Source organism: Natrix helvetica, assembly GCF_964273705.1.
Source record: "Natrix helvetica genome assembly, chromosome: 1".
Taxonomy (NCBI): Eukaryota; Metazoa; Chordata; class Lepidosauria; order Squamata; family Natricidae; genus Natrix; species Natrix helvetica.
Window position 1 is genome coordinate 3,114,535 of NC_138548.1, and position 13,692 is coordinate 3,128,226.

Below are 13,692 nucleotides of genomic sequence, written 5' to 3' on the forward strand. Positions count from 1 at the left end.
CAAACCTTCAAAGATAAAACCTGCTTTAAACAATATGCTCTAAGTTCTTAAAGTGGGAGCAGGACAGGTAATCTTAGCATGTCTTGCAAACAGCCAATTCCTGGGTTTGACCAGACTCAGCTGGCCTCAGTTTTCTCATTGGTCGCAGCCCAAACAGAGATAAGAGGAAAAATGGTTGATATAAATTTGTCCTGAGGCCACCCAGGTGGCATAGCCAGCATCCATTGTGCTAAAGCTTTTGTAAGATTTTCAGTGCTATCTGCAATTCAGTTTCTGCACAAACCTGGATTTCTGATCTAGGAGGGAAAGTGACAATAATGACTGGGCTTCTTCTCTTGCTGATGCTCTTCTGGATCCTGGCCCCACCTGCTGCTAAGAGGATACCGGCTGAATGTGTGCTGACAACCCCTTTCCAGATACAGGAAAAATTGAACTATTACAGGTCTGGTGAACTCATTATTGGTGGGAATTTTCTTCTGACAACCATGATTTCATCCAACATCCCAGACTTTCAAAAAAGGCCAACTTTGCTTCATCTTCAACTTGTGTAAGTTTTTTTATATGGAGAGAAAATATATAAATAACTCTTTGTTTTGGACTCAGGGCCTACTTTCAGAAATCCTTGTTCTGGGGATGTTTCTAATGTCCTCCATGAATATCCTTAAGAGCCTCCATCACTGGAGGGGTTTAAGGAGAGACTGGACAGCCACTTGTCTGGAATAGTGTAGGGTCCCTTGTTTGTGCAGTGGGTTGGGCTAGAAGACCTCCAAGGCTCCCTCCCAACTCAGTTAGCAGAATAACAGAATAACAGAGTTGGAAGGGATCTTGGAGGTCTTCTAGTCCAACCCCCTACCCAGGCAGAAAGCCCAATACCATTTCAGACTAATGGTCGTCCAATCTCTTCTTAAAACCTCCCTGTATTGGAGTCTCTACAACTTCTGGAGGAAAGTCATTTCAATGATTAATTGTTCTGTCAGGAAATTCCTCCTTAGTTCTAGGCTGCTTCTCTCCTGGATTAGTTTCTATCCACTGCTTTTTCTCCTGCTTTTATTCTATCCTAGCATACTTCAAATCTTTGTGATTTTCTCTATAGCCTGCCAAGTTCATAAAATAGGGATATAATTCTCAATCTTTCCAGAACTCTACAATGGAACGATGATAAATCAGGTAAAAAGTGAGGCAGGACAACAGCTTAGAAATTATGCTGGTTTCCTTAAAAAATTGACTTATAATATTACTTTAAAAATAATACTTATAATAATAGATTAAAAATCCACTGGAAAAGTAAAATGAAAGCTCAATTCTTTTCCAATGTGAAAAAAAGGACAAAACTCAGTTTTTGGAATCAGCTCATGAATAATGGCTTTCAGGAAATTTATGCTGCAACTCCAGTTTGTGCTCGGCATTGGTTTGGATGTTCAACAATTGGGAAGGATTACTCAGAATAGAACCGGAAAGGACCTTGAAGGTCTTCTAGTCCAGCCCCCTGCACAAGCAGGACCCTCCCCCATTTCAGACATGTGGCTGTCCAGTCTCCTCTTAAAAACCTCCAGTGATGGAGCACCCACAACGTCTGAAGGCAACTTCCGTTCCACTGGTTAATAGTCCTCACTGTTAGAAAGTATCTCCTTAATTCCAGGTTGCTTCTCTCCTTGATTAGTTCCCATCCATTGTTTCTTGTCTTACCTTTTGGAGCTTTGGAAAATAAGTTGAGCCCCTCCTCTTTGTGGCAGCCCCTCAAATCCTGGAATACTACTATCATGGCACCCCTAGTCCTTCTTGCCAACACAGAGGCAAAATAAAGAAGTGAGGAATGACACAGGGGTATAAAATGGTCTGGGATATAGACTGGTTTCTTTTTTGAGTTTTCACAAAACCATCCAAGTTCAATCAAGGACCTTTGTGTAAAAATCAGGCAAGTTCAATCAATTGAAGGCTTCCTGCTCCATAGTACATTCAAAAGGCAACCTCTGCTAGTAAACACACTTCCCTGTAATGCTTTCTCTCGTGGGTATTTTTCTTCCCTACTGTAGATTTATAGCCAAGAACTATCAGCACTTCATGGCCTTAGTCTTTGCAGTCTCCGAGATCAACAAGGATTTGGTTCTGCTGCCCAACATCACCCTTGGCTTCAATATCTACAGCAATTTCCAGATTGAGATGTCAATTTCCTCAACCAGCCTCTCCCTGCTCTCCACTCGAAGGAAAATGATTCCAGGTTTCAAATGTGACAGGCAGGACCCTCTGCTCTCTGTCGTTGGAGGTCTCAACTCCAAATCCTCAAGGCTGATGGCCTCCATCTTCAGCATCTTCAAAGTCCCAAAGGTAAGGAGGCTCCATTGGATGCAATTTAGTGTAGACAAACAACAGAAACAGACACAGAAGCCAACAATAAAAACAAAAGCATTGGGGTGGATATTTGAAGAGTACGTGACTCAGACAAATCTACACCATAGTTGAATTCATTTTTGTACTTTATTTGTCAAGACATATTTTTATTTAACCCCAAAAGGTACTGATATGTTTTTGAAATGCTGCACTTGACAACAGGAATTCTTTCCTAAATTATTCTTCATAAAAGTGAAACTTTTTAAATGAATTTGATTCAGCCAGATTGATTTGAGTCAATTTGAATGCATTTGTTCCCTAGACTTCTGTCATGTCACAACTAGACAAAATATGTAACTTGTGGTTCTTCCTTAGAAAGGAACAACCTAAAACTCACAAAATCATTGAACCTGACTCATGGGGCAAGACAGGACACAGTGATTTCCCCTTAAATCTCCCTAAACACTTTCAGCTTGGTGTTGACTTTAAGTTCTCACATGAAGACAGCACAGTTCATCCTTCCTTCTTCCGGATTAACCCCAGTGAATTTCCTCAGTATGTGGGCTTAGTCCAGCTGCTCCTGCATTTCCAGTGGAACTGGGTTGGGCTTCTGGCCCCTGAAGATGACCAGGGAGAACATTTCATCTCGTCTCTGGTGCCAATGCTCAAGGAGAAGGAGATCTGCCTGGCCTTCACTGAAAAGTTGAAATCCAACATCTTTGCTACTACACAGTCAAAATTGCTTCATGTCTTCAAGACTTGGTCTAAAGCTGAAGTGATTATTCTGTTTGGAGATTCCAGTAGCAGTGCAAACGTGCAGGTGGCTGTGTATGGCCATGAAGTCATGAGAAACACACCATTTCAGAAAGTTTGGATCCTGACTTCCCATTGGAAACTGAATGTGGTGGGATCTAAAAACATATTGCAACTTCTAAAGCCCTTCCATGGGGCTTTGCATTTTAGGCATCACACTGGAGATGTCTCCGAATTCAGCCACTTCCTCCTGTCTTTAGACCCTTTGAACCCACGAGGGGATCTTTTCCTGTCTCCATGGTGGGAAAGGCTCTTTGGCTGCATGATTCACAAACCAGGAGAGAGCCCTAAAAGGGGGAAAAAAACATGCTCGGGAAAGGAGAATTTAGAGAATGTGCCGGCTTACATCTTTGAGACCAGCATGACAGGTGAAAGTTATAATATCTATAATGCCATTTATGCTGTGGCGCATGCGTTGCATGCAAGATATGGATCAGTAACCCAACAAATTGTGAATAAGTTTGGAAAGAAGATCTCAAATCTCCAGTCTTGGCAGGTAATTTCTATGGCTTTTATCCAGTCCCCAGGCCCTTCCTATATGGATTTCTTGAATTACTGATTAAATATCTGTACTATGAGAAGTTATTATGAGAAGGCAGATTGCCTATAACAGCTTTTAAAGGTCTCTCCCTAACCAGCAGAGCAACTGGTGGCCATCAGCCCAGAAGCTATTTTGCAGCATCTTTAGGGCTGCCACAATGAGGCCGGTTGCTGCTGTTGTGTTGTGAGGGGGGAGATAGAAAGCTGTGGGATGTGTAGCCAAAACAGCATTCTTTCCCGTGGGAGCCAAGGATCTTCTCACCAGGTGCTGGAAATGCCTGGATTAAAGCCAGCTGGAGTTTGGACTGTAATCTGAACTACGTGATGGACGTGTGACCTGGGGGCAAGAACTTTGGGGTTTGATTTGAGTGGGGAAAACTTCAGGCCCTTCAGAGTCAAGTTTTCACCAGCTGTGCCAATATCACATTCCTAATAAAGTCTTACTTTGAGGAAACTCCAATCCTCAGAGTTTTGATTACATTGGGTCTGTTACTTGGAACTTGGAACCCTGACAGTGGCTATAAAACTGAGTGGAGAGGCAGCTAAGGGTTAGGTGTTGTGGTTGGTGCATGACTGTCTGGGGAAATAAAGCAGCTTGAATCAGGTAGAGAAACTGTTCTTCAGCAGTAAGACTCACAAAAAGCAATAGTTGTAGGAATAGTGAAAGAGTTATAGCTGAAGTGGGAAAGAATGGAGTAGTGGGCAGTGAGTATTCTCCCTTGAGTGCTTGTATGGATGCCAAGGGACTTGCGTGGTTGCGTTGGCTCTTTTGGATTTTGGAGCCCACTCACTTAGGTATATTTAACAGAACCCCTGACAAAATGGTGGCAGAAGTGGTATATCCAGAAAATGTCAGCATATCCAAATAGGGCATCCAAAAAAGTTTGGATATACAAAAAGAAAGAAATTGCATAAAACCACATTTGTTCAGTTTGCCATTTGTAGTGCTTCTCTTTTGATTGTGTGAAAACAACTTCAATACACACGGGGAGAATTGAACAGGTCCACTGGGGTTCCTGGTCTGAAATTCATCAGACGTTTGTCAGACAAAGGCTAAACATTGGACATTGAACCTCTATGGGCAGAGAAGTGACAAATCAAGGCAGGCACTTCCTTTCACGTGCCCTCCCCCCCTCCCCCGTCACACACTCCGGTCAGACCTGATTGTCAGATAGGGAAAGTCAGTCAAATTGGAACAGTTCCAATTCTATCACTGTTCTGATAGAAATTATTTAATCATTTCCCAAGTCCTTGGTCCAAAGTAAACATTTAAAAATGTACATAGCCAATTATCCCAGGAATAAAACCATACAATGAATTTTGTAGCATGCATTTCAATTTTCATGTTTAGGTTTCAGTAAAAGTGGACTTGAAGAAACCATCATACAAATGACCAGTGTACAGGGACAATTTTGTACTGTTAAGGAAAGAGTCAAATATTTGTTGTTAGTCCTGATTACTCAGATCTCCACCAAGGCAACTCTTGCTTCTTAGACATACACATATCTCCTAATATGTTGGCCAGCACAGAATGACAGAAGCCAGGATGTCCTTCAGGAAAGTATTCCAATTTCTGAAGGTCTCTTTTCTTTCAGATTCTTTACTACTTGAGGAAGGTCCAATTCAACAACAGTGCTGGAGATGAAGTCTCGTTCTCAGAAAATGGATTGGGATCAGCTCAATATGATCTTCTCAACTGGATTCTCTGCCCCAATCAATCTTTTTTCCCCATAAAAGTTGGGGAAATCAATCCCAGGGCTCCCTCAGGCCAGGATTTCACCATTAACAAAGATGCAATCATCTGGGCCACAAAGGTGAGCTGGAAGCAGTGGTGAAATTCATTTTTTTATACCTTTGGTTCTGTGAGCATGGCTTGGTGGGCGTGGCAGGGGAAGGATATTGCAAAATCTCCATTCCCACCCCATTCCAGGGGAAGGATACTGTAAAATCCCCATTCCCTCCCTACTCTGGGGCCAGCCAGAGGTGGAATTTGCCGGTTCTCCAAACTACTCAAAATTTCCGCTATCGGTTCTCCAAAACCTGTCAGAACCTGCTGAATTTCACCCCTGACTGTAAGGAGATATAATTTCATGGAAAGATTCATTCTCTCCTGGGGATGCAGAACATCCTATCAACTGGACAACAGGTCTATTGACTCAGGAAATAATGATGGCTATTGGGTGAATAAAAACTGCTTTGCATGTAACATATTTGAATTCTGACTTATATCAATGCACAAACGTTTCAGATTTGGAAGAATTTATGCTTGAAGCTCAAAATGTAATCAGAGACAGAAACAGTGATTTCTAGGGACTGTTCCTGTTGAAACAGATCCTCAAAATTCTTTGTCTTAGCTGTAGCTGAAGCGTTACAAGCTTTCCTTTGTATGTGGAGGTCCCAGTTCCAATTGCCATCATCCATTTGTGGATTAGGAGTGGCACTGGCCATAGTCCTGCATGAGCTGTTCTTGGCTTCTGGTAGACCCTGGTGAACTGTCTTCTTTTGAAGACATTCTGAATATGGAAATAGGATTGTGGAGAGCAATAAATAAACCCTTTCAAATCGCTTAGTCATCTTAAGAATTTCTGCTTTCTCTTTCAGAAGGTGCCCTTTGCCAGGTGTGGCAGGAAGAGGTGTCAGGCAGGAGAGATGAGAAAAGTTCCAGAAGGAGAGCAGGTTTGCTGCTACCAATGTAACCCTTGTCCAGAAGGGACAATTTCTAATCAGACAGGTAAAGCAGACCTTAAATGTGGATCTTTCAGAACTAAGCAATCCATTCAATAGATCAAAATATTTATTGCTTTTCTTGTCATTTTGGTAAGATTGACATGGTTCAAAGTATTCATATTTTTGAGCAGAACCTATCAGTTTATTTATCTAAACTCTCCTCTCCCTTTCCCCAGGTCACTTTCTCATCTCTCATCAATTTAGAATAGAATAGGATAACATAATTGGAAGGGACATTGGAGGTCTTCTAGTCCAACCCCCTGCTTAAGCAGTATACCATAATCCACTTCAGACAAATGCTTATCCAACATCTTCTTAAAGACTTCCAGTGTTGGGGCATTCACAACTTCTGGAGGCAAGCTGTTCCACTGATTAATTGTTCTAACTGTCAGGAAATTTCTCCTTAGTTCTAAGTTGCTTCTCTCCTTGATTAGTTTCCACCCGTTGCTTCTTGTTCTACCCTCAGGTGCCTTGGAGAATAGCTTGACTCCCTCTTCTTTGTGGCAGCCCCTGAGATATTGGAAGACTGCTACCATGTCTCCCCTAGTCCTTGTTTCAATCAAAGTAGACATACCCAATTCCAGCAACCATTCTTCCTATGCTTTAGCCTCCTTTCCCCTAATCATCTTTTTTGCTCTTCTCTGCACTCTTTCCAGAGTCTCAACTAGAATTCAATGCAGGGTAATTTGAGGGCAGAATTCATTGGTTCCCTACTAGTCTGTTTGTTGTCAAATCAAATTGGGGAAACAAATTAACAGTCTTTTCCCAAAGAAGTGAAGTTTGTGCTTCAAGCTTTTCAGATGTGTTTCTTTTGTCTTCCGAGAAAATTATTATTTTCCAGGAAATTATTAGACTTATCTGAGAAAGAAGATCTGTCTGTCTAAATCTCCTAGGGTCATCAACAACTGGCCACAACTGGCCACGGCCAACTCACCATGGCCAACTCATCACAGGACAACTCACAGTGAGATGAGAAATATCAAAGAAATAGTGAAATAGAATAATTAAAGAAAGGATGCCAAAGGAGGGACAAAATGAAATGTGAATGGCAAAAATTAAAATATTTTTTTAATTATTTAAAATAATTAAATTGAATTGTTGAATGGTGAGCTGTCCATGGCAAGTTGTCCCACAGAAAGTTGGCTGTGGGTGAGTTGTCCCATTCCAATCTCTTAACTCTTCCCTACAAAAAATAAATAAATAAATAAATAAAATTCACAACTTCTGGAGGCAAGCTGTTCCACTGATTAATTGTTCTCACAGGAGGAATTTCCTGACAGTGAGAACAATTAATCAGTGGAACAGCTTGCCTCCAGAAGTTGTGAATGCCCCAACACTGGAAGTCTTTAAGAAGATGTTGGATAGCTATTGGTCTGAAACGGTATAGGGTTTCCTGCCTAGGCAGGGGGTTGGACTAGAAGACCTCCAAGGTCCCTTCCAACTCTACTATTGTATTGTATTGTAAATAAAAAAGACTGGAAGTGAAGTACAAAGCAGAGAAATTGACCCAGAGATAATCAAAATATAATGTACAAACAAACGAAATACAGTGGTACTCATCATTAATTGGTTCCAGGAGGCGTGATGAGTACTAAAAATGATGAGTACCAAACCAATGTTTTTTTCCATTAGGAATGATAATAATAATAATAATAATAAATATTTATTTCTTAGCCGCACCCTCTCCCGAAGGACTCGGGGCGGCGTACAATGAAACATATGAAATAAATATGTGGACAAAACAAACATATAGCAGAGACATATACCGAGACATACACAAGGAGGAGGTCGGCTGATAAATAAAACAATTAAAATACAGTATTTAAAAACCCCTAGATAAGTAAATATAATTAAAATACCCAGTAAAAACCCGTCAGGAGCGATATGGTTAGATCAAAGTTGAGCCAGGCCAGCTGCTTGGAATAGGTGGGTCTTAAGCTTAATACGAAAGGAGCGGAGGTCAGAGGTATTCCTAATATCCGGAGGGAGGTCATTCCACAGGGCTGGGCCCGCCACAGAGAAGGCTCTACTCCTAGGCGCCGCCCCCCGACACTGTCTAGTGGACGGCACCTGGAGGAGGCCCTCTCTGTGCGAGCGGAGTGGTCGCAGGGATGTATGGGGCAGAATACGATCCCGCAAGTAACTAGGTCCTGAGCCATGGAGCGCTTTAAAGATTATTATCAAAACCTTGAAACGCACCCGATAGACCACAGGAAGCCAGTGCAGCTCGCGCAGGAACGGTGTCACATGGGAGTACCTAGTACTCCCCATAATTACCCGTGCGGCTGCGTTCTGGACCAACTGTAGCCTCCGGGTGCATTTCAAGGGAAGCCCCATGTAGAGAGCGTTACAGTAGTCCAAGCGGGACGTCACCAGCGCATGAGTGACTGTGCGTAAAGCGTCCCGGTCCAGTAGGGGGCGCAATTGGCGCACCAGGCGAACCTGGTGGAACGCCCCCCTTGCCACGGCTGTCACATGGTCATCCATGGACAGCCGGGCATCCAGGAGGACGCCCAAATTGCGCGCCCGCTCCACGGGGGCAAGTTGAATGCCCCCAATGGCCAATGATGGAATTAATTGGCTGAACCGGGGAGCTGGTACCCACAGCCACTCCGTCTTGGAGGGGTTGAGCTTGAGTCGGTTGTCATCCATCCAGATACGTATGGCTTCCACACACCGGGACATCACTTCGATGGCCTCGTTGGGGTGGTTCGGGGTGGAAAAGTACAGCTGAGTATCATCAGCGTACAGATGGTATCCCACCCCGAAACCACGGATGATCTCACCCAGCGGCTTCATATATGTGTTGAACAGGAGTGGCGAGAGGACCGACCCCTGTGGCACCCCACAAGTAAGGGGGCGTAGGGTCGACCTCTCTTCTCCTGCCAACACACGCTGCGTCCGGTCAGAAAGGTAGGAGCCGAACCACCGCAAAACGGTGCCCCGGACCCCCAACCCCTCCAGCCGGCGCAGCAGGATACCATGGTCGATGGTATCAAAAGCCGCCGAGAGGTCTAATAGGACCAGGATAGAGGAACAACCTCTATCTCTGGCCCTCCAGAGATCATCCACCAACGCGACCAAGGCCGTCTCCGTGCTGTGACCGGGGTGGAAGCCGGACTGGCGCGGGTCTAGATAATCATTTTCCTCCAGATGTCGTGGAAACTGGTAGGCCACCACACTCTCTACAACCTTCGCCAAAAAGGGAAGGTTGGAGACAGGACGATAATTGGCCAGCTCCAAAGGGTCCAGGGAAGGCTTCTTGAGCAAGGGTCTCACCACCGCCTCTTTCAAGGCGGCCGGGAGAGACCCCTCGCTCAGCGAAGCATTCACTAGGCCCAGGAGCCAGTCTCGTGTAACCTCCCAGGATGCCAGTACAAGCCAGGAGGGGCACGGGTCCAATAAACATGTGGTGGGTCGCAGTCGTCCACGCAATCTGTCCAAATCCTCGATGGCAACCAAGTCAAACTCCTCCCAGATCGATACCTCAAGACTCGCCATGGACGTCTCCATTGGATCACTGACAGGAACCCAATCTTTCCGGATTTGAGCGATTTTATCCTGCAGATATTTACCAAATTCCTCTGCCCTGCCCTGTAGGGGGGCCTCCCGCGGCCTCTGAAACAAGAGGGAGCGGGACACCTGAAACAGGGCGGCAGGGCGGTTTTCCGCGGATGCAATGAGAGTGGCACAATATTGGCGTTTGGCCACTCTCAATGCCACAAGGTACGTCCTTAAATGGGCTCGTGCCTGTGTTCGATCAAATTCGGAGCGAGAGGATCTCCAACGACTCTCTAGACGTCTCTTGCGGCACTTCATCACCCTTAGCTCCTCGGTAAACCAAGGGGCTAGGGTGGATCGTTGCCGCCGGAGAGGCCGCAAAGGCGCCACCCGGTTCAAGGCCCCGGCAGTTGCATTATTCCACGCAACTACCAGGTCCTCTACCCGGGGGCGGGTCAAGGTTACAGGAGGTGGCCCAAGCTCCGTCTGGAACCTATCAGGTTCCATCAGGCGCCTGGGGCGGAACCATCTGGAACTTTCCGGTTCCGCCTCCCTGCAGCGAGAGGTAGCACCAGGGAAGTCAAGATGAAGGAGTGAGTGATCTGACCATGACAGGGGAGTGATGGTTAAGTCCACTCCTCCCAGATCACTCAGCCACTGGCCAGAGACAAAAACAAGGTCCAGAGTGTGTCCTCCCTCGTGTGTCGGGCCCTGAATCATTTGAGTCAGGTCCATGGCTGTCATGGAAGCCATGAACTCCCGAACCCCCTCTGATGCTTCTCCCATCGATGGCAGGTTAAAATCCCCCATCACTAAAAGTTTGGGGGTCTCAACCGCCACCGATGCGATCAGCTCGAGGAGTTCGGGCAGGGCCGCTGATGTATAGCGAGGAGCCAGGTATACTATCAGCAGGCCCAACTGTCTCCCAGGCCCCCATTTCACAACAAGGGATTCACATCCGGACGTCTGTGGCACAGTAGACTCCCTCGGCTCTAAGTCCTCCCGAATAATTGCTGCCACCCCACCTCCCCTTCCCTGGGCCCGGGGCTGGTGAAATGCTCGGTAGCCTGGTGGGCACATTTCGACGAGGGGAAGACCTCCCTCGTGGCCCAACCAGGTCTCCGTTATTCCCGCGAGGTCCGGCTCCCCCTCTAAAATTAGATCGTGAATGAGGGGGGCCTTGTTAACAACGGACCTCGCATTGCATAACAACAGCCTCAGGCCTTGGGTCTGTAACTCTTGACCACCTAGAACGCGGGGGTTGGTACAAGCGACCGGGTGTAACCAGCAACCACGGTCTCCCAACCGACTGTAAGTTCTTAAGCTGTCCTCGTATCTGCCCCTCCCTGCGACCGTTGGGATTAAAGAGCCCTGTATAGGAATGGTGTCCTCCCCCTCCTCCTCCCTTCCGCCCCTTCTGCTCGTGACCACACCTGGAGGCCCGGCTCTCACATCGCTCCTGGTCTGACCCACCCACCCCCCCTCCCTGGAACCCCCTAAAAACAATGTAAAACATTTGACTAAAAATCCCCTCAGCTTCCGTTTCTTCCACCTCTCGGGGTTCACAAACCCGTCATCAAGGCAGGCCCTTGTAAGAGCCAAGGGCCATACCTGCGAGAGAGGGGCCTCCCGCAGGCGGAGCAGGTCTAACCTTGAATAAATTGATAGAATATTAAAGCCCAATTGGGTAAGGGTGCGGGTAGTAAAAGTCAATAGCCGGAGGACTAAGGTCTTAATGGGATACTAAAGCTGGAGGCTTTAGTATCCAGATAGTACTTGGAAAGAGGGCGGGGGGGAAATGTTCAAATATTCCCAAAGTGGAGCAAGGCAGAGATGTCATAAAAAATGGGAAACAGTCTAAGGTGGTTGAGGATAGATATAATTTCAGATGTGGGATCCTTAGTGGGTGGGGGGGGGCATTCTGAGCCCAGCTGTTTTTAATCTAGGCAATCAGTCAGGCCCATCCATAGCCCTGAAACGGGCCTCCAGTGGCCTCTGAAGTTCTAGGCCATCCCCAGCCATTATTTTAGTTCCTCTCCTCACTTCTGGTTCCCCAACACATTCATCTTGGTCCCCATCCGGCGCCTCAGTAATCATTGCAATTTTGGTGAAGCTCTCAAAAATTATAGGAACATTCTCCAGGTTCTCCAGGTTCCTGAGAGCATGGGAGCAGCCAGGCTACAGCCAAATGTCCTAGAGGAGTCCCTGGCTGCAGCTCTTTCCACACCTCCAACGCTGCAGCCATCTCCCTTTGCCGTTCCTGACTGTCTCCCTGATCTGCTCACCTCTCCGGAGCCTCCAGTGCCTCGTTGTCTTCTCTGGAGTCGTAGGGAGAACCTTGTTCTCTTTGGTGCCATTCTCTTGCTTTTTTCCCATTTTTTTGCATTTTTTTCGCAACACAGTTCAAATTTCGCGCCTTCGCGCCGCTGCGCGCACCGCCGCCATTGCCTCCCGGCTTCCTCCTCAGCTGCTCACAGCCGCTCCGCTCCTTCCACTCTCCGTTCTTCTCCGACCAACCCTGGTGGGCTAAAACGAGCCCAAAACAAGCCAGGGTGGTCGGGCTACCCAATTCTCGGCCCTCCGATGACATGAGGGCCGGCAGCAACCTCCTACCCAGTCGGGACGCTCCATGGTAAGCTTAGGAGCTTAGGAAGGCGACCGCCATGTAGTGAGCGATAAGGCAACTGAAACTGATAGGTTCACGTGTCAGCGTTCCATATATCATGCAGAATTAAATCAGAGTTGAAGACATAACTTTAATCAAAGTTCCAATTTAATAAGACAGACTTTAATAAGACAGACATGTTGGTACATCTGTGGAAATCCCAAATCTAAAAGCTTCCAGGGAATCCACCCAGTTGAAAGTTAATGATCTTGTCCCCACACCCATAAATCCATCACATGGTCCAATCTTCTTCTTCCACGCTGGCATCTCCACCTCGCTGGTTCTGGTCAGGTGTCGAGGTGCGGAGACAAAAGATGACCTTGGGCTTCTAGAAAGGAATGACAACAACCCATTCTACAATTCTACTCCTTTCTATTTCCCCTCCCAATTAGTACACTAATGAAACAGCATAATGAAATAATAGAAAGTGTGGCAGGCCAAAGATTCTAAAAGGAATATAATTGCAGGCCTGACATCAAGCTTATGTGTTGAGTACCAAACAAACAATGAGTACTGAGACAAAAGTTTTGCATCAAAATGTGTTGAGTACCAAATTTGCTGAGTTTCAAACCAGTTAAGTACCAAGGTACCACTGTAGCAGGCTCTCTGGATGACATATCTATGATTCCTTTGGGGGTTCCAGTATACATACACATAACTACTCATGGTTATGGTTTACAGTAGACAATCTCAATACAGTAATTAAGAAACTTCCTAGTCATTGGAGAGGGTATTCTTTCCCCCAAAGCAAACTGACCAAGTCAGCTCAGATTGAACAGATAGTGATCTCTAGCAAGGTCATCATTACTTTTTGATGCACCATAAAGTGCACAATGGGTCATTCCATCATTATATTTGTGGGTTGGCCACAGTAGAAAGTGGACATTCATGAATGATACTCATGGCAGATGTGCTTGAAAACCTTTAGATAACGAGTCTTGATTTCAGATGCAGCCCACTGTGATCCTTGCCCAGAAGACGAATACCCCAACAAGCATAAGGACCACTGCATTGCCAAGAAGATCCACTTCCTTGCCTATCAAGAGCCTCTGGGATACACTTTAGTATCTTTAACTCTGTCTCTCTCTATGATAACATCTGCAGTACTGGCAACTTTC

General features: G+C 45.9%; 2 protein-coding genes across 2 annotated transcripts in view; both read left to right on the forward strand.

The window, feature by feature from the left end:
- Positions 1-13,692, forward strand: part of LOC309385057 (vomeronasal type-2 receptor 1-like) — a gene marked incomplete at its 3' end in the record, with an annotated part of 200,640 nt that overhangs the window by 99,601 nt on the left and 87,347 nt on the right. The gene's annotated exons all lie outside the window — the stretch shown is intronic.
- Positions 172-12,439, forward strand: LOC309384028 (uncharacterized protein; the record flags this gene model as incomplete). Its single annotated transcript, XM_081937186.1, has 5 exons — positions 172-547; positions 2,034-2,325; positions 5,277-5,495; positions 6,283-6,412; positions 12,312-12,439. The coding sequence occupies exons 1-5, from the start codon at positions 318-320 to the stop codon at positions 12,437-12,439; spliced, it is 999 nt and encodes a 332-aa protein (XP_081793312.1). The 5' UTR covers positions 172-317.